Consider the following 21,050-nt stretch of genomic DNA (forward strand, 5'->3'; position numbering starts at 1 on the left):
ATGATTCAGCAAAACATACCAATATAAAAGACTTACACACAGAATTAAAAGTTATTTTATAAATTATCATTTAAGCAAAGACAGCTATTTGATGTTGATAACAGTTGAAGCTAGGTGGTGGGTATACAGTTGCTCATGGGACACAGCAGTCTACCTTTCTGGATGTTTCTGACTTTAATGTAAAGTTAAGAAACGAAAGAAACCAGATGCATAAGGTTCAGGTTAACAAAGGAGGCCAAAGGCAGGGCTGATGAGGAGGAGGGCTTGTTCATGGATCTATCTCCTCAGTGAAGAACTGAGCTCCATAGGGACAGTCATCTCCACCTCGAGGCTGGGAATTCCTGACACCGATGCCCTGAGGACCAGAAAAGAACTCTACCCAAAACCTCTGGTCTTGACGTCCCCACCACAACTACAGTGACAGGAGAGAGCCTTTTATCCACGGTGCCTCCTGACACCCTCACCCGCTTCAATCTACTGTGGATTCTATTTTAGTTGTGTGTACATGTGGATATGTGAAAAGTGGGTACGAAAAAAAACGTGGTGGGGAGAACACTAGACTGGACACAGGTAATCCAGGCTCTAGTCCTGACTCTACCACTGACTGGTTCCGTGATTCTGGATTTTCACTCAAGCCAGAAAAGATTCCCCTCGGTTCTACAATTTTGTGATTCCAGGAGTCTATGAATTACAGTATCTTCAATTCAGGGAAGAGGGTATCTAGGCAAATAGATATAAATGATGACATGGTACACGTATCATCGGTTTGAACTGGTATGAAGGAGACGGAGAGAGAGAAGGCAAGGTTCAGAGAAAAATGAGAATAAGCAAAAAAGACTTCATCAATGGTGAGTAAGCCAATCTAGGCAATGATAAAGACTATACTCACTAATTCCTAACTAATGATAATAGTATTAGCCATCATCCCTTGAGGGTTTGCTCTACGCCAAAGCTTTAGCAGGACTGCTGTGCAGAAGGACAACGCCACGTGCCAAGTTTACCAGCAAGGAAACTGGAACTTAGAGGCTCACTTCCCTAAAATCATCCTGGTGCTAAGTCACCCAGCAAGGATTCGAGTCCAAGTCTCTGACACCAAAGCTTTGCATTGAATCTGGTGATACGGGAGTTGCTAAACACTAGAGGCATGCCAGCTAGAAGGGGCTTGAAAAGACAGAGGAACTACAGACAAGAACCTGTCTGGGCTAAAAAAAAAAAAAAAAAAAAAAAAAAAAGAAAGAAAAAAAAATTGCCCAATAATGAGAGAGACTAGAATGACAAGGTTAAGATTTGGGAAGACCAAACCAAAAGGAGCATCGCTTCCTTTACTTTCTGGGCACAGAGTAAGATATATCTGCTCATGATGTGAGTGTGTTCAATAAGAGGGGAGGAAAATAACTCAGCCTACCCCCTAACCTCTGTGGTGCGGTCAGCTGACGGATGGATCAGGGGTAAAATCAGGATTAAAAAGTGATGCCAACAATATATTGTTAGTGAGCACTGTGCCTGACTGTATTAAGAGGAATTCAACAGAAGTGTCTGGCCTTGGAAAGTGGCCGTCTTTGCTTCATGTCACAAGATATGCTCCTCACACCAAGAGAGCAGCAGTTTGGAGAACAAGCAGTGACTCAGTGTGGGGAGAAGGGAGTTTGCCAGAAAGAAAGAAAGGGGAAAAGCCATAATTTTAAGGAGGGATGGAGGGATGGATTAGAGGACAGGAGGGACAGTCCTGACTACTTTCTAGCTGCGTAGCCTTGGGCTAGTCGTGTCTTTGCCAAGCCTCCTTTTCCTCTCGTGAAGATTAAGAATGGTCCCAGGTCCCTTGCAGACCCACTGCGAGCACTGGAGACCACCTCTGGCCCAGAGCACAGAGTAATGGTGGGGATGGTGGGGACTATACGATTTTTCAGAAATCATAACAGTAGTAAACTGCATACTCTGCACACGAAGATCTAGAATGGGAATGGTTGAGGCAACAGGAAGCTTCCGACAGGCGAACACTGCAGGGACCTTTGTCTGGGGCTGCCTCGCCCAAGTTTCACTCCAGGGGCTCAACTCCTACCTACTCCTGCTTCCTTGAAGATACAGAAATCCTTTAAAGTTGCCTGAACCAAGAAGAGGAAAGCACAGTTCTGCTGCTCACTGAGAGCTAACTGTGAGGCTTAGGACGACCACGGTGTCTGCCAATGACTCTGGCGGTGTCACACATCCCCAAATATTCCCACGTGCCCTGTCATAAAAGACCCATATCCCATATCTCAGGACACGGCCATCAAGCTGCCCACTTCAAATGACTCATGGGAGGGGGCTGCCAGCCGTTTGCTGAAGCGGCTGACCCAAAGAAGACAGATTTCAGCCTCAAAAGTCACTCTCGAAATTCGCCCTGGGTTTTTCTACCCTGATGGCATGCTCTTCATCTTGGCTCTACCCCTCTGGGTCATCCTCAATCAGCTCTCCCCTCTCCTTGGGTCTGTACCTTCCACACATTCACAAAGAAATGCCCTGCTCCCCCATACTTTTTGCAGTTCGGCTAAAATAAACATTCCTTTCAACTTGCATCATAAATTAAAACCGATATGTTTCTGTCATTCTCTGAACTCCTTTCAGTTTGCTAAAATCCACCCGGCATATGCAGAGCCAGAAATGTGCGCAACACCGAGGGCGTAAATTCCCAGAACTCCGAGGGGCAAGCCCTTCCTGGCACCTGTGACTCTGTACGAGCATGGTCTAGACTTGCTCCCTCAAACAAATCCAGAACCAAATGACTTGGAGGAAGTTGAGAGCAGAGGAGCAAGCTGTGACCTTGATGCTTTAAGAAACCTGATCTCTCACAAGACTCCTCAAGGGTGATGATGGCAAAGAAATGGAGGGAGCCTGAAGGAAGTATTAAACCACGGGCTGGCGGCCCCATCACATAAGACCTAGAGCTGCAATGGCGGGCCCGCTCTTCACCGTGGCGAGATGCCAACACCACAGGCCTCACGCCGCAGTCCCTCTTTGTCCTGCCTCACTTTTGGAAGCAAGAGAAGGCGCTAGCATACAGCAAGGTCATGGCTGGCAAGTTAGCACCCACTCTATTTACCCCTCAACACTTCAAGTAACTTGGTAATCCCAAAATTAAAAAAAAAATTCTACAACTGTGCTTCCCAAGCTTCTAAATTTCATGGAGTGTTACTTTTTCAAAACACTTTATTTATGGTGAGTAGGTAATGGTTGGCAGTACAGAGTTAACAATTTTTATTTTGTTAAGGCTCTTAAAAAAAAAAAAAAAAAAAAGACCATTTCCAGGGTGCCTGGATGGCTCAGTTGGTTAAGCCTCAGACTCTGGATTTCAGCTCAGGTCATGATCTTACAGTTTGTGGCTTTGAGCCCCACGTTGGGCTCTGCACGGTGAGTAGGGAGCCTGCTTGGGTTTCTCTCTCCCTCTCTCTGCTCCTTCCCTGTTTGCCTTCTCTCTCACTCTCAAAATAAATAAACTTAAAAAAAAAAAAAAAAAAACAGAACACCATCTCCTCTCATGATCATTTCACTAAAGAAGGGACGTTTTCAATCTCCCCAAATCAGGATGGACACAAATCAGGATAAAGAATGTTCTTTTTTTTTTTTTTTTAAAAATTCTTTTTATGTGTTTACTTTTGAGAGAGAAAGAGAGAGAGAGAGAGAGTGTGTGTGTGTGTGTGTGTGTGTGTGTGAGCGAGCAGGGGAGGGGCAGAGAGAGAGAGGGAGACACAAAACTCAAAGTGGGTTTTGGACTCTAGGATCCTAGCTGCCAGCACAGAGCCCAATGCGGTGCTCGAACTCAAGCTGTGAGATCATGACTTAAGCCGAAGTCGGATGTTTAACTGACTGAGCCACCCAGGAGCGCCAAGGATGTTCCTTTAATTTGAATAGCTTATGAAAAACTTACTACACTGTTCTTGGTTTCTCATGTTGGTAATAACTTCCTCCGAGTCCAGGGTTAAAACATGCTACATTCTATCTCGTTTTTCACCTTCTCAGTCCAAGCCCAAGGTTCGTTTCTCAGGCTCTCCTCTCCCCCTTTCTCAAACAAGGCGGAAGGCCAGCCGCTCTGCTCCTCCCAGGTGACGTGGCCCTTAAACAAAAGGCATGACCTAGGTGCAGTCCCTTCATCTGGACATTTTGCTACTCAGTTTGAAGTTGTACAGGAAGACCACCTACCCTCAGAGAGTCCACTGCTAACTTCTCCAACTGTCGAGGCCTTTCTTGATGAACTTTTCAGAGCACTCAGCGCAGCGCTGCATGACTGGGTACTGACATCCTAGTGACCGCATCGCAGGTCTCTGGGCCTCTTTCATGCCCACGTTCCTGATCAGGATTTCCTGTCAGAACGCTTCCTGAATAGCTAAGGTTCCCTTCCTCCCCTGTCAGTTACCCCAAGAGAAAATCGACACACTCTGTCTCTGCAACAACCAGGCTCATTTTTTTCTTGGCAACAGTTATCACTTCGGATAAAAAAAAAAAACAAAACCCACAGTGATTCTGAAACGATCCAAAAGCAACCGGCAGGTTCTGGATTCAGTAATGGGTGAGTAGTTTGTATTCCACTAACCTCCCCACAGGTTACAACTATCAGCTCTGGATGCAATAGATAAAACAACTATCCAAAGGCACTGGAGGGCAATCAAAAGCAGGGAGAACCTGGAGGGGGCTTGACTCTTTAAAGAAAGAACAAAAGAATGTACCAGCCAAAAATCCACGGTGAAATGGATTTTCCCCTTCAGCGCACTCACCAGTCTGGGCCAACAGAGCAGTGTAGAACGGAAGCAGAAAGCTGCAGTTGTATTGGCTTGAGGACACATCTGGGGGCTACCAGAGTCACTAAGTATAGAAAGGGAGGAATCCTGGGAAGAAAGGTCCCCAGATCTACATTTGAACTCCCCTAAAATCCTTTAGGCTTACCTGAACTGCATCAAGAAACCCAGTGAAACTGAGGACAGAAAAAGAAAAACAGCAACACCCACAACCCCAACACCAGAGTGGAGATGAGATTTCAGCAGCTGCTCCCTGCAGGGGACAGACACCGGTGTGAGTCCTAGCAAGTCAGAGGTACTTGGTATATACCTTGACAGTGAAATCCCAAGTGAATCACACCTCAGGAGTGAAGATCCTGCCCCGGGACTATGGGATTCGCTCTAGGGCTAAAGGGAAAACCGAAACAGACCTGACCTAACAAAGCCTCAAACAAAGTCTTCGTAAATTCAAGGTTCTCTGCAAAAAATGAAACTACCTACTAAAACGGAAACCAACACTTTTCAGAGCAGGGTGACGTAATCCAAAGTTTCCACAGCGTACTGTCCACAAGGTCTGTGTACGAACAAAAGTGACTGGACACGTGAAGAAACATGAAAATGTGACCCCAAGTCAAAAGAGAAAAACAACAACAATAACTGACCCCAAGATGCCCCAAATAATGGAATTAACAGATAAGGGTCTTAGAGCAGCTACTATAAATATGTTCAAGGACGTTAAAGAAAAGATGATCATAATAAATGCACAAATGGGGAATCTAACAGGAGTGATGTAAAAAAGTAAGAAAGAGAAACAAATGGAAATTTAGAACTTAAAAGTTCAGTATCTGCAGTAAAAAGTTTAGCTGGAAGACAGCAGAAGAAATAATCAGTGAAAACAGAAAATATTCAGTTTGAAGGGGGAAAAAAGATAAAAGATAGGAAGAAATTACCAATGCTTTAGGAACAAAAAATGCGTGACGAACCAATGGGACAATATGAAGCACTTTAATACACATGCAATTGGAGTCTGAGGACTAAGGACAGAGAAAATGGGGCAAAGATATATTTGAGGAAATAATGGCCTAAAGTTTCCCAAAATGGGTTATAAATACCAACTTACTGATCGCAGAACCTCAGCAAATTCCAAGCAGAATGAATACAAAGAAAACCGCAGCTAGCCAGTCACAGTCACACTGCTGAAAACGGAGATAAAAAGGAAATCTTTAAAGCAGCAAGAGAGAGGAGAAAAGATTTATATACAAAACCCATCATCAGAAACAGTGGAGACCAGAGGGCAGAGGAAAGAGGATCTTTAAAGTGCTGAAAAGAAAACAATTCTCAATCCAGCACTCTAGATGGATGGAATACATCCTTCAGAAATGCGAGTTAAATAAAACTATTTTTAGCTCAAGCAAGTCGGGAGCGGTTCTCAGCAAAACCGTACTGTGAGGCATGCTAGGGTACGCTCTTCAGGCTAGCGAGAAATGGTGCCGGATGGAACCCCGGATCTGCAGGGAGAAAGGAAGAACAGAAACGGTAAACATGTGGGTGAAACACAAGAGTCTCTTGTTTTCTCTAAATGACAACTATTGAAAGTGAAATGTGCCGTTTCTGAAGAATGCAGTTTTACAGCACGTGACGTCACCAGCACAAAGGGGTCAGATGCGCTCACACCGCTGTCAGCCTCTTGCACTTCACGTGAAGAGGTACAACAGTAACTCCATCTGGCCAGGAGGAGTTAAAGATGTGTATTCTAATCCTTCGTGTGTGCACACACATATAAAAAGTATTAAAGAACTATACCTGAAAAGCCAATGGAGAAATTAAAATGGAATATAAAGGCAATCGGCAAACAACTGACATAATTCTGTTTCGTGGGGTAAAAGCATGTGACCAGAAATGTTTCCGTCTATCACCAATGACATTCAACATCAGTCAGTACCCTTTTCCTGTAAAATATCATTATGAAAAGAATATTTTACTATCATTCCGCTCCTTCTCCGTAATTATTGACATGCTACATAATGAGAAGAAATCTAGCCTCGCTAATGACTTCACCGAGGCTTTCTAATCACAGTCTTCTGGTTCCTAATCGACTAGATACTCTCTGTCCACACAGCACACCCTTTCCATCTCTTCACCTCACCCAAATCCTGGCGTTCCCCCATGGACATCATTTCTCTGGCAGTTCTTTCAAGTAGAAGCTGTTCATTTTCTAAAACTGCACAAACCAGGGTCTCAAGTAAGGCTCACTCCCCAAAGTTCCTCGAGACCATTTTTCTTCTAAACAATCATGGAACACTTCTCTTGAAACCCACATCATTCAGCTACATTGCCTCCCCTTCCCTCTTCACGACGTCACTAACAACCGCACGTGCACAGACTGATCAGACGCTAGGGCACTGCCGCTGCCCCGCCTGCCCCGCCATTCTGAGCAAAGTCCTTTCTCACATCAACAGTTCATTAACGCTTAGCCTAAGAGTTCCCTAACTTTTCAAATACCAATGACCTTGCTACTCTTTCCAACGTCTCATAACCCGGAAGTGCTCCATCCCTGAAGTAACTAATCCTCTCCCTCCCTCTCTCTCTCTCCTAATCTAAGAACTTCTTTCTTGGTTTCACTTCCTGTTCCATCAACCCAGCTCACTCCCAAGAGCTACCACGCTATGCCTCCCTCCCTTGCCTTTTTAGCACATTTCCCCGGGAACTACCCCAAATCAGGATCAAGTCACCCACAGGCTCCACTGTGTCAATACCCACCTGCTGAGGGCTGCTGGGAACCTGCACAATCATGCAAAGTAAGACCTACCAAGCTCATGCTCTGCCTTCTTTTGGCTCCATCCTACCTGGTCTTCCTGCGTCGGCCTCACTCACCATCAACCTGTACTCCCTACCTGGATGGGCCCCTGGGAGTTATGGAGAGTTCTCCACGGGAAAGGGATGCCTAAAAAGCTCTCTGAAGAAAGGCATCTGAATATCCAGGGCTCTTGTAACCATGAGCTATAATCTCTTTTCTCATTATAAGTAGGTATCCACTTTCATAACTCATTATGAGCCCATAACTTTGAATTACTTTTCTTAAAGAAAGCCTCCAAACCGGGTAAGCTTAGGGCCCACAAAACCTGGAAGTATCCCTGCTCACTGACTGCCAAAGCGCTCCTTCTAAACTGCAGATCTGATCACAGCTCTTCTCTGCTGAAAACTCACACACCGGCATCTGGAGCGTATGAATGGTCTGTAAACTGCCCAAAGGAATCAGAAGTGTTTCCTAGATGTTCCTCTTAGAAACCCCAGAATATATCCTGATGACTCCTACATCTGTTATCGCTGGTTTTCAACTTTCTCTCTTAAGCTCCAGACCAGAAGTGTCAACTATTTACCTGACATACCTCTTTGAAAATCTTGAGGGCAACTCAAATTCAGCATGCCCCAAACTGAAATAATGATCTTTTCCTGCTCCCCATGGCTGAGGCTCTTAAATCCACAGTCTCAAAAATATCAGTATCTATTCAGTCGTGGTGGCTACATGTGAGGTAAACTCCAGACTGTCCTTTCTCCTACCTCCAACAGCCAATCTGCTACCACATCTTACCCAGCTTCCCCTAAAAATGTCTCTGGGTTAGGACAGCACCTGGGAGGCTCAGTGGGTTCAGCATCTGACTCTTGGTTTTGGCTCAGGTTGGTCATGACCTCAGTTGTGGGACCAAGCCCTGCATCAGGGTCCACGCTGAGTGTGGAGCCTGCTTAATGCTATCTCCCTCCCTCTCCCCCCGCTCACATGCATGCTCTCTCTCTAACATAAATTAAAAAGAAAAAATGGCTATGGGCACTGACCTCTCCTCTCCACCCCCTTCGCCAGGCTTTAGTTTACTGCTCCCCAAAGTAAGATATATGTGCCACCATAAGCAAGACAACTGGAGATGGTCTGCCAACGTGCCTTTCAAAAACAGCCATGCATTTCAGGGGCACCTGAGTGGCTCAGTTGGTTAAGTGTCTGACTTTGGCTCAGGTCCGTGAGTTTGAGGCCCGCATTGGGCTCTGTGCTGACAGCTCAGAGCCTGGAACCTGCTTCAGAGTCTGTGTCTCCCTCTCTCTGCCCCTCCTCCTCTAGTGAGCGCTCGTGCACTCTCTCTCTTTCTCTCTCTCAGAAATAAACATGAAAAACAGTGGTGCGTTTTAATGTGAAACCTCAGGGACCTCCCTATTGCTAAATCCAATAGACCCTACTCCCGCCCTCCCAGTGGTGTCAAGCACTCTTGACCCCTCCTTCCTTCTTGACACTCTCTGGCCATGGCTTCTGGACGCCACAGGTACCTGTGTTTCCCCTCTCCACTCTGGCCCGTCCTCCTCAATTTCTTTTTATGAGACGTTCTTTGGCTGTGTGTTCCTTCAACACGGATGTTCCTCAGATCCTGTCCGAGGGCCTCTTGTTACACAGACTCTCCCTTACAGAGCTGGGCTTCCACTTACCACCTCAATACGACTGACTTCCAAATCTCTTGTTCCGGCTCAGAGCCCAGGCCAGAGCACGCAGACCACACATCCAAGCTTCCTGGACGTGTCCAGCTAGTGGCCTCAGAGGCATCTCTATCTAACCTGCCCCTAATGTGAATGCATCCTCTGGCCCCCTGCCCCCCCCCACCGCGCCCACTCCGAATTCACTGGACAAAGGTCTTAGTGAGGGCCTACAAAGTGACAAGCTCAGGCATTTCTGGAGCTTGCAATTAGTGAGGGTTAAGGACCTAAATAATTAAACAGTTACAAACTGTACATAAGATGATAGAAAAAGTTTAAAAAGTTAAAGACAGTATGATAAAGGGAGGTAATTTAAATAGAAGGGTAATATTCTCATTTAAAAAGGAGTGATAGGGGCACCAGAGTCAGTTGAGCATCTGACTTTAGCTCAGGTCATGATTTCATGGTCTGTGGGTTCAAGCCCCACCCAGGGCTCTATGCTGATAGCTCAGAGCCTGGAGCCTGCTTCGTATTCTGTGTCTCCCTCTCTCTCTCCCCCTCCCTCACTTCTGCTCTGCCTCACTCTGTCTCTCAAAAATGAATAAATATTTTAAAAAATTGAAAAAGGAGTGATATTCATGTTGAACACAGTGAATAAGAGAAGTTGGGAGTCAGCCTAGCAAAGAGGAGGCAAGAATATTCTAGGGATCCACTCCAGTCCAGTCCACCCTTTAGGAGTCTAGGGAAATAGACTGCCAGACTGTGTCACAGGCACCAAGTTGGCTTGGATCCCTGAAGTACGGGACTTCTAAGCAAAGTCAACTCTTGCTCCATGTGCTATAACCAGGGGGCAGGTGTGAAATGAGGCTGGAGATGCAGGCAAGAACCAAATCACACAGGTTCAAGGCTAAGGATTTAGGATTTTTTTAGCCTAAGGGCAACGGGTGTCTATTAAACGGTCCTGAGGAGGAAGTGAATGAGGTGCCTTTGTGTAAGTGCACTCTAGCTGAAGTGCAGGAGGACAGAAACACAAGCAATGAGTCCACGGTCAGGAGTCTGCCACAGTTCTGGTAAGTCGATGATGGCTTAAGCCATTTTGCCGATTCTTGATAATTTTTTTCCCTAACAGAATGGCATTTATTGCCAGAAATTTTGCTAAGTCTTGGCTTCTGGGAACCTTGCTTGAACATAAGTCAATTCTCATCACAACAAAAGTATCCTTACCATGAAAATTTTCACATAAAAAAAGATTTCTGAGCACATGCCTATATTCTACTTATTTCAAACAGGAGTCACACCAAATTCTAACGTTACAATAGAATCTGAAGTCTTTTGAATTGAGCCATAAGCAGACAGGACCTGGGTTGTTAAATTACATGCATGTTTTTTAATGCAAATGAGGGACGCTGAGCTGAGGGTTCCCATACATCACAGGCACCAAGTTGGCTTGTATCACCGATTTGTCGACACACATTTTTATTAAGCATCCAGCATATTCTTGTAATAGCAGAATTCTGAATACTTAGTCTCTTGTTTTGTGAAATGTAAGGACATTTTTTAAATCCTATCAGATGGCGACTAATTCAGGGTTACTTCCATAATGGACAGGTTTACTAGGGTTTACTAGGTAACTCCAGGGTTACTAGGATCTGTGCTCAGAGGAATCCTCAGAGAAAGCTAAGAACTATCAGACATAAATGAAGCGTGACTGCTGTAAACTGCCGGATGACTAAGCACGCCCGTGTAAGGCACGAGCCGGGAGAGTTACTGCAGCGGTGCTGCACTTGAGCACATCTCTGAGATTGTCCTGACCTGCAAACACAAACACTTACAGGGAAGTGTAATGGCTACACTGAAGATGCATCAGTGAAAGGCCAGAAAAACATAGAAAGGTCAGTCTAACCAGTTACTTCAGCGTCATATAAGAAGCACTGGCCTAGGGGCGCCTGGGCGGCTCAGTCGGTTGAGTGTCCGACTTTGGCTCGGGTCATGATCTCACAGTTTATGAAGTTCAAGCCCCGCATCAGGCTGTGTGCTATGACTCGGACCTTCTATTCAGTTACAGTTGTCTCCCTCTCTCTCTGCCCCTTCCCCACTTGTGTTCTGTCTCTCTCTCTCCCAAAATTAAATAAACATTAAAAACAAAAGAAGCACTGGCCTCATATGGTTCATTTGTTTAAAAAGACAAGGGGGCTGGTTTTGGAATATTTGAAAACCATCTCATTGTTTGCAGAAGTCCCTTCCAACCACTACTCCATCGCTGGAAGGGTCAACTGCCCACCACAAAGCCGGCGTGCCGCACTCTCCCCCTCGCCTCCAGGACCGGCCCGTGCTCCGCTTGGAGTATTTTCTCCTCTGCCCCTTCCCTGGCCTAACATCTACTCATCCTTGAAGTCTCAGCTCAAACGTGATTTTTCCCCAGACAACCGTTCTGGATGTCTTCAAGAATCAAAGGGGCTCAGTGTAGGTATTCCCATAGTTTTCTGTGTTCACCCGTGCCTGGCACTTAACTCTCTGCAGTCCCCGGGTCAAAGTCCTGAGAGGTAGGGAGCACGTCCAGTTTCTCACCATATTGCCAGCTCTAAGCACAATGCCTGGCACGCAGAAAGTCCTCAGTCCGGTTTCACAGGTGAATGAATGCCTAAATGAATAGATATTACCTTCGACTCCAAGGTCACTGAGGTTACCAAGGTCACTCTTGCCCTCCTCACTTTCTACCCACAATTCTCCAGAATGACAGAATGATATACATCAGCAGTTAAAGATTATTCTTTAGCCTCTAGACAGATGGTTGGGTTTTGACAAGAAGATGGAAGGAGACTAGTGGATGCCTGGTCTGTGGCATAGGCAAAAATGCCACTAAAGGAGAGAAATAAAATAGCTCTCAAGTGGCACAAAGAATTCTCACCAAAAGGGCTCCTCGTCCGCATGTTTCTGGACTTGAGGGCTAGTTAGTTCTACGAAATATAAATATCTCCATATCGTGAACAGAAATGCAATTGAAGATGAATGGATAACACTTCCTAATTCGCATGTGACACAGATGACAAGAATAGTTAGCATGTGCCAGGCACTATGCTGAGAGCTTTATCCGTGTTCTTATTTAATCCTCCAACAACTGCTAACAGAGAGCTACTGTTATCTCCATGTGAACCACTCAGACGAGGAGCCGGGCTGAGGGGGTAAGGAACTTGCCCAGGATCTAAACCTAGTAATTGGCGGAGTGGGGATTAAAGACGAAATGATAATCCTGTCCACTTCTCAGGTTGTGTAGATCTCGCGAACAACAGCTAACTCAGTGGGGCCCTGGGCTAAACTCTTTACACGTATTTCTCATTTTAACCCTGCCCACAGGTGTCTAAGAGAACCTTCCAGTACCATTCAAGCACTATCTTTCAGCCTGCGACCCGCAGGAAGGCAGGGAGAGCGACTCCCTCCGGCTTTCCAGAGTCAAGAACTGTTGGAGTGTGTGGTGCTGAGACAGGGAGACTCTCAAAGATGCTGTTTCCAATGTCAGCCTCTACCCTCGGCTGACATTCCCTCCCATGCGGCCGGCGGGCCCCGGGGATGGTGAGCAACGGGCATCGCCCACCCTGAGGGAGAGAGTTCAAAACTGAAGCATGCAAGGCATGACACAAACATGAAGTGTGGAAAATGCATTCCTCACGCACAGTTCCCCATCAAATTCCCTGCATCCCTCCTCGGCGACGTTATCGGGAGCATCGTTCAACCCGGCCCACTGGAGCGCGCCTACGAAAAAGGCTGAAAAATGTGACCAATCAGGAAAGTTATTTTTGTGAGAAAGAAGAAAAATGTCACCAAAAAGGGTCAGTAGATAACCCTACTGGGCTGAAAATAACTGTCCGGCTGGCAGAGCAGTCAGGGGACAGGCGGAGGGCGAGAGACGTAATGCAGAGCGCCCAGGGAGCTCCGGCGGAGTGAGGCTGCCGAGGGATGAGGAAATTGGCCTAATTTGGGAACATGAGCCCAACAGCATTGCTGGGATTCCTGCGAGAGAATCTGGCTCACTTTCAGTTCTGTGTCCTAGGACGAACACCGAAGGGATGGGGGGAGAGAGAGAGGGAACAGCTGTGACTCAAACATTTCTCCAGGCAAGTGGACGAAGAAGGGTCATCAGGCGAGAACCTACTCCCGCTCCAGAAGGATTCCAGACGGGGGCAACCCAAAAGCCTCTCTCTGCAGGGAGGCCCGTGCACCGACCTACCTAGCAGGTGGAAGTTAGGTGTGGAGACGCACCTGGCTGAAGTCACAGAGACCAGACTAGAGGCAGAGATGAGCTGAATGACTCTGGACCAGTCACCCAACCTCTTGAAGTCTCAGTGTCCTCAGATCTAAAATGACGTCAGAAGAGCTCCTGTGAGCCTTACGTCGGACACTGCATGCAGTTAACAGAGAGGAAGCAGTTGTTCCCATGCAAACCAAATTTATCATTAAAAGCACAATCTCCAAACCCAACGTTAAGCCACAAAGAGATCTAGACCCAGGTGAGAAGTGCTCATCCAAAAGACAGGCCAGCCCTGGCTGGACAGGTTTCGCCCAAGATTACTTTTCGCCAACCTCATCATACGGTAGAAAAGTACCCTGGTCTTTTCTTGAAGGTGCTGTGTAAGAGCAGAATCACTTGAATCAACAGAAGGTAAAAGCTCAAACAGAGAAATCCGGTTTAATTCTCAGAGCTGCCCTCTCGGGAGGAAGTTACACACTGCAGATGCGTAGACACTCATCAGGGAACCATCTTCCGGTACAATTCTCAGCAACTGTAATTGCGCAGCAACCGACCTCAACTACCAACACCGAACCGCAGCTGAACTACACATCCAGTGACCCACACCTGATCTGTGACAGGTGGCCCCATAACCCCCCAAAAGGGAAGAGTACAGTTGTAAGCACTTTCTCATTGCTTACGGTTTCTTGAGAGATTTCTATGTGCCGGGTACTGTGCTAAGCACGTTATTTGTATTACCTAAGTTCATCTAAAGAAGCAGGTTCGGGGCGCCTGGGTGGCTCAGTCGGTTGAGCGTCCGACTTTGGCTCAGGTCATGATCTCACGGCTTGTGGGTTCGAGCCCATGTTTGGCTGTGTGCTGACAGCTAGCTCAGAGCCTAGGGCCTGCTTCGGGTTTTGTGTCTCCCTCTCTCTCTGGCCCTCCCCTGCTCACACTCTCTCTCAAAAATAAATAAAAACATTAAAAAAATTTTTTAAAGAAGCAGATTCAACCTAACCAACTCTGAGCTAGTAAAACAACATGAAGAGCTCATCTTTCAGGTGACTCAGTACAACTAGACAGTTGAAGTGCCTTGAAATGATCTGAAACTTACAGAATGACTAAGCAAATAGAGAGATATTCCCTCTCCTCTCAGAGACGGAGGAAGCGTTTAACGATCTGGACTGAGCCACAGGGATCCTACAGGCAGAAAGCCCCGAGTAATTAGACAGAAAATGGGCAGAAGGAAAAGATCCAGAAGAGCCGACAGAGGCAACTCAACCCAGTATCCTGAGATTTCGGGGCACAGAATTTTCCACCGAACTCTACACAACTTTAAGTTAGAAATCTGGAAAGGAATGTGGATGTTTTGTTGTTATTACTAAAAATAACTCTTTTCCTGCCATACCCAAATCTATGAAAAAAATAAAAAAACCTTTGTATAAATTGTTTTTATTTTTATTTTTATTTTTTTTATTTTTGAGAGACAGAGACAGTGCGAGCAGGGGAGGGTCAGAGAGAGAGGGAGACACAGAATCTGAAGCAGGCTCCAGGCTCTGAGCTAGCTGTCAGCACAGAGCCCGATACGGCGCTCGAACCCATGAACCATGAGATCATGACCTGAGCTGAAGCCGGAGGCTTAACCGACTGAGCCACTCAGGCACCCCCGTTTTTTTTTTTAAATGGTGACACACTGTGACAAATGGCCCACTCAACAGCCCTTCTCCTCTTCTCCCAAACCCCAACCCAATGTGATGGCTGTGGCAACATGCCTGGCTGAAAAATCCCTTGACATTTAAGGTGTTTTTAAGAGACGCTTCTGACCAATGACATGTAATGAGAAGCCTACCTGGTGAGGTCTGTGGCTACTGTTTTCCTCAAAAGAAGGAACAAAATTAGTTGGCATGCACCTTGAACTTCTACTATTGCCCCTCTTCCCACCGAGAATGCAGATCTGATGCCTGGGGAACAACCAGCGGTCCCGTAAGTGCAATGCAACTGCGAGAAGAGGCCGCAAGCTCCAGGCGGCAGAGCAGGAAGCCAGAGGGGCCAGGCCAACGCCGGACATCGCCCCGTGACTGCACCTGCCCTGCTCTGCCCTCCATGGGCCTTCCTGCTGTTGGAAAAATCATGCCGGCTTCATTCAAAACCTGGGGTCAAGTTTCTGGCCCATGTAGCCAAATTCAACACTAAGCGATACACAAGAGTACCTGAAAATCAATCCGTCCTGAAAGACCAGTTTTAAACTTCAATGGAAACAGCAGACAGCAGGTGAAACGTGGGTAAATCTGAGCAGGTGTAGGAAAGGAAGGAGTGGCAAACCGGACAAGGTGGGTCACATGTAGGCAAGTACCATTATTGGCATCAGCCGGCGTTGGCGAGCTGCCGCCATGGGGAGATGCCGGCCCAGCCTTCCCCCTGTGCCAGAACTTGGGATTTTAAAGAGAAGCCCAGAATCTGGATTTTCATGTGAAGTTTCCTAATTTATAAGTAACCAAATCAAAACATTTTAAACTCTGTACGGATCAAACAAGATATGACTATAGGCCATGTTGAACCCCAAGGCTCCCAGTTTTCAATCTTAATAGAGGGGGTTAAGGCAAAATAAAAAGACACCCAAGTTCTAGAGAGATGATAATGATTAGCAGCAAACTGGGTGCTATGTGCCAGAATGTGGGGTGTGGGGGCTTTATGTCTATTATCTCATGTTTTCTTTTCAGCCACCCTGTGGACGTGAAATAATTATCCCTGGCTTATGGACGAGGGAACTGAGGCTGAAAGAGGTTAAATCACTTGCTCAGAGTCCTAGGGTTCATGAGTGGCCGAGCCAGGATTCCAACCCTGGCCTGTAGGGCCCCGAGGCCTGTGCTGTTCCCCACTCTTTCTGGGGGAATGCCTGCGCACCCAGGAAGCACAAACACTGCTTTGGGTCACTACTAGTTTACCTATGGATAATGAGTCAGGGCCCTTGAGGGGACTCCCAAGCCAGTTTGACAAGAGACCCAGGCTCACATCCTCCTGCGCTGCTGCCCTTTAATAAAAACGGCATCACAGAGGCCAATACGCATCTGTTCGCTGGATTACGGAGTGAACGCACGTGTGTGTCGTGCTGTTTGGTTTCCTACTGTGAATGCATCTCTCTCTTAATCCCCACAGCAACCTGGTGGTGTGGTGACCACCACCTGACGGATAACGAAATGGAGAATTAGAGATTGGTGGACTTGTTCAAGATCCAGGAAACTGGGGGAGCCGGGTCTGGAGCTCTGGGTGGCTGGGGCCGAGCCGTGTGTTCTCTCTACTCTAGTGGATTGCTCTTCCTCTTCCTCAACCAGAGCGCCCAACGCCGCCCCCCCCCTTCAAAATTATCATTCCTACTGAACTGTCCAGGAACTCCAGGTGTCTGGCAGCCCCCAGGCACCATAGTTATGTGTTCATGGATAGCTTCATCCTGGAATATCGTCAGCGAGAGGACGAAGAAAAATATATCAAGTCATACGCTCCGAATGGGAATGTAAATGGCAGCACACACACAAGTCTTGGGATCTAATTTTAGAAAGAAACAGCCAAAAAGTCCCACACAGCACAGTGAGCATCTGGCCCTGGGAGAGGCTGCTCACACTGCTTTAAACCTCGGTCAACCCGGGGAGACAAGGAATGCTGGAATTCTGACTGGGGTGTCACCGTCAGGCATCAGATAGGTGAAGAATAGAATGCCTTTTCATCATGTTCGCCCAGAAAAATGCTAAGGCCTCAGAGGTAGATGTCCCTGGGGAAATCAGTAAGTATTACAGAGAGAACAATGTCTACTGACCCCAGCCGAGAAGCTGGTGTGGTGTGGGGGTGACACAGAGCCTCAAGGCCATCAGGTCATTCCAGAACATCCTTCCTGGCCCACCACCTAACCACGATGGGTGGCCAGAATCTCCCTCACAATTAAGTAGACGTGTGATTAGTCTTTCTGGTTGCCAGCGATCACGGGGATAGGAGTTCCATGATGGCAGGAGATTCTCTCTTGAGCACTGAAATATGCCAATCCTTTAAAATGGTACCTGGTGCACAGTAAGCTCAAATAAATACTTGTCGGACAAAGGAATAAATGATTTGCTGTTGAGATGCATCCTCCTAGACCCAGAGTCCAAAGTGGCCAGAGGCCAAGAGGAGGCCATCAACCTAGTCACGTGCTTGCACGTTCTCTCTTTGAAGACATGCATGACTGCAGTTCGAGCTCCCTGAGACCCAGTGTTGGCTATGATACGGATTTTCTCACCCTCTTCCTACATTCTACTACCACTCCCCTTAGCTGCACCTCCAGGGCTCCACCCTCTGCCCATCCCCCATCCCGCAACCCTCCTCCTCAGCTTCTAAGGGCCCCATGGCACACGGTGCGCTTCACCCCCGAGCCTCTGCACTGTCAACCGCATGCCTGTTCCACGCTGGGCACTGTGGTCCGCAAAGGGCCACAATGGTAAATACCACTCCTGACTTCTAAAAGCTCACATCTTGTGAGGGTGCTGGGCAGGTAAACTATTAGAATGCCATGTTAGAGGCACTATAATGCAGGTGCTATGGCCAATGTCACAAGGTGCCAACCCTCAGGCCTAATCCAGTCCATAGGTTGACTTGTTAGAATTGTTGGCTAACCTTTAAAAATGTGTTGCTTTCTCACAACATTTTAGACTGCCAGCATCTCTTGGAAAATCAATACAGGCAATACTGGGCCTGTATTCTCTAGCGTCAGTCAGCTTTCACTGGGCAGTGGTCACCTCTTTACAGGGGACATGTGGCCCCGGCACTGTTCCCACAGGCCCCCTCCCAACTTCTCCCTACTGCTCCAGGCAATGAGGCCAAGGGTTGGTGCTGCCATGACGGTTATCTTACGGTCATGATTCTTGGGATCCACATTCCTACAGTAAGTGAGAAAGTGAAAGATACACTGAAAGGGCCATGTACAGAAATGCTGGAGAACTTACTTGCTATAAGGGTGCGCAACATCCCAATGTATGTGAGACGTAAATAGCCGTGTCTGTGTCTTGTTCCCAGCATGCTTTGCTCATGCACCTGCCTAGCCTGTTAGAACAGCTTCGCCGTGCAGATCTCCTCACCTAATTTTATAGCTACTAAGGCCAACGGGCTGGATACCTGAGAAGCCAGGTTTCCTGCTGCTCGGGAACTGTCTAGTGGGGCAGACAGATACATAAAAAGAAAATCAGCATACAATGTGAGAACATACATATCTTCTATAATAGGTACCACGGACACCAAGAAGAAGGAGCCCTAAGATGGATGGCCGGGAGAAGTTATTTAGAGCTGACAGAGGGATTACCCTCCAACTGACTCTTGAAAAGGGCAAAGTCTGTTCAAATGGACAGAAGAAGGTGTGAAGGGGCTCTGAGTAAACTGCCCAAAATAGTGCCCTGGCATTAAAAGTGTTGCTCATCAGGATTACCCACCCTCCCCTGAGCAGCTGGATAAATTCCCACAATTCCAGGCCACTCGGAAACGTTTCCAGGAAAGTAAGGCCAGCACTAATCCCCTTCCTGCCTGAAAACTATAGAAAGTGCAGGTCACCACTGAGAGCAAATGTCCAGTTGTGTAATCCAACCTTACGTCACCAGCATGCCTCATGGGCATTTATTCAGTAGAACTAAAACCCCGGATTTCTACTGGATTTTCAGACTCCTGCCTCAGCAAACTGAAGAATATTCTCCCCTGCGAATATAAAGTAATGCACAGAAACTACTCTGGCATCAAAGAAAAGACGTTCCTCTGTCATTTCTTGCTAATAGGACAAATGCCAAGAAACGGAATTCCCAAATCAAGATAGAGGGAAGGGCTGGTGTTAAAGAGAAGACATCTGGAATACTAAATCCTTAACTCATTAAGTAATTACTAACGCTGGGGCACCTGGGTGGCTCAGTCTGTTAAGCAACCGACTCTTGATTTCAGGTTAGGTCACGAACTCCGGGTTTGTGCTGACAGCACAGAGCATGCTTGAGATTCTTTCTCCCTTTCTCTCTCTTTCAAAACAAATAAATTTAAAAAGAAAAAGCCAGTTACTAACTCTTAGCATATTTTTTTTTAACACCCACCTCTCCAGTCAGAAATGAAGAGGAGTTCTTGTTACTGAGATGATTCTCCACTTGAGCTGACTCCTGCTGAGCTCGGCGACCCATCTTGGGCCCCTGTAAGGAGAGATGGGGAGCGCTGCTGACCCAGACATCTTTGAGCCACTATGAGGACAAGAATTCTGGGAAGGTAAGCAAGGACAGGACTTATGAAGACATGGTGGATGATGGGATTGGAGTAACTTGAATATATTTCTCAAAAATGCTCCAAACCCTTAAAGCACCTGACATCTTTTCTATTTAATAGGAAAATATGAAATTCTTGGATCAATGATCCAAATTTCTCCTTTTATGTAGATCTTTAGTTTCCTTTTCCTTTGGGTAGATCTTTCCTACCCAAAGAAATGCAGCTAGACATTCCTCTAAAATGAACAGAGACCTCATGTCAGGCACTGGATTAAATGCTTCCTATGCGTGATTCCATTTCATCTTTATTGCAGCCCTTCGAAGTAGATATCAACATGGCCATTCTACAGATAAAGAAACCGAGGTTCGGGAAGGGTTCGTTTGTTTTAATATTTTAATTTTTAAAATTTGATTATAATTGACACACAATGTTAACTTTTTTTTTTAACCTAGCAAGCAGTTTCATACTCCTTTTGACCTCTGGACCTACAGCAACTAGCCATTCCTCCAATGTTATAAATCCGAGTTTTGATTTCCTAAATCATAAAACTGAGGTAACGCCCACCTCCTCGTGGGAACTCGGGTCAAGAAAAGGCCAATCCAGCCCTGCCTGTCTGCTGCCTCGTGCGTATAAACACTACAGTTTTTACATGAACTTCTGGCAGGAGAAGTCCCACAGAAAAAGCCCTAGTATGGGTGCAAGTGCGACCCTGGCCAGGTCCCCCCTACCCCCCTAGTCACCCTTAATATACGTCCGTTCTAGGGGAGTTAGCACTCGGGGATCCAGAAAGCGCAGACTGGCTGGAAAATTTCCCACCGGCCTTGGGGCCGGCAGGGGCAGGATGTATTTTCTGCTTTTGGAGAATTTTAAAGAAAGCACACCCCAGGCCATCAGCGGCGCAGCCCAGCGCGGCCCCGGGGGCGGGGCAGCTGAGGCCGCCTCTTCCCCGGCCTCACCCCAGCGCGGCTCCCGGCCCGCCCGCTCCGGCCGCTGGGGACAGGCCCGGCCGAGGCGCCTCAAGGACGCCAGGCCGGCTAGGTCGCTCCTCCCCACCCGCCAAATCCTAGCCCCAAATCCCCAAGCCGAGCCTCACGGAGGTGGCCGAGCCGCGGCGCAGCTCTTCGCCGAAGTCCAGCACGTCCTCCATCTCCGCGACAGCCTGACGTCACTTCCTGGAAACCAAGCGGTCCAGTCGCGTCCCTGACTACGGCTCCGCCCTTTCATCGCAATATTTAAAGGATCCGCGGCATCATTCCTGGATTCTATGTATCACCTTCGAATTTAAACCAAAACTTTCCTAAACTTCCTTGCTGAACTTCTGGAAGAAACCTCCAGATATTAAATTCCGCTAAGATTGCTCCTGTGGAACA

The 21,050-nt window shown here is 47.1% G+C and overlaps 1 protein-coding gene across 1 annotated transcript in view; it reads right to left on the reverse strand.

Annotated features, from left to right (window-relative positions):
• The window catches only part of IFT43 (intraflagellar transport 43), a 73,953-nt gene extending 53,109 nt beyond the window's left edge, over positions 1-20,844 (reverse strand). The window contains exons 1-2 of the mRNA XM_029952173.1: positions 20,774-20,844; positions 19,518-19,610 (exon numbers count right to left, since the gene is read on the reverse strand). Coding sequence (XP_029808033.1) covers positions 19,518-19,610; positions 20,774-20,827 — 147 coding nt within the window. The 5' untranslated portion in view covers positions 20,828-20,844. The remainder of the gene's footprint in view (positions 1-19,517; positions 19,611-20,773) is intronic.
• Positions 20,845-21,050: the final 206 nt, after the last annotated feature.

Source organism: Suricata suricatta, chromosome 9 (assembly GCF_006229205.1).
Source record: "Suricata suricatta isolate VVHF042 chromosome 9, meerkat_22Aug2017_6uvM2_HiC, whole genome shotgun sequence".
In the NCBI taxonomy this organism is placed as follows: domain Eukaryota; kingdom Metazoa; phylum Chordata; class Mammalia; order Carnivora; family Herpestidae; genus Suricata; species Suricata suricatta.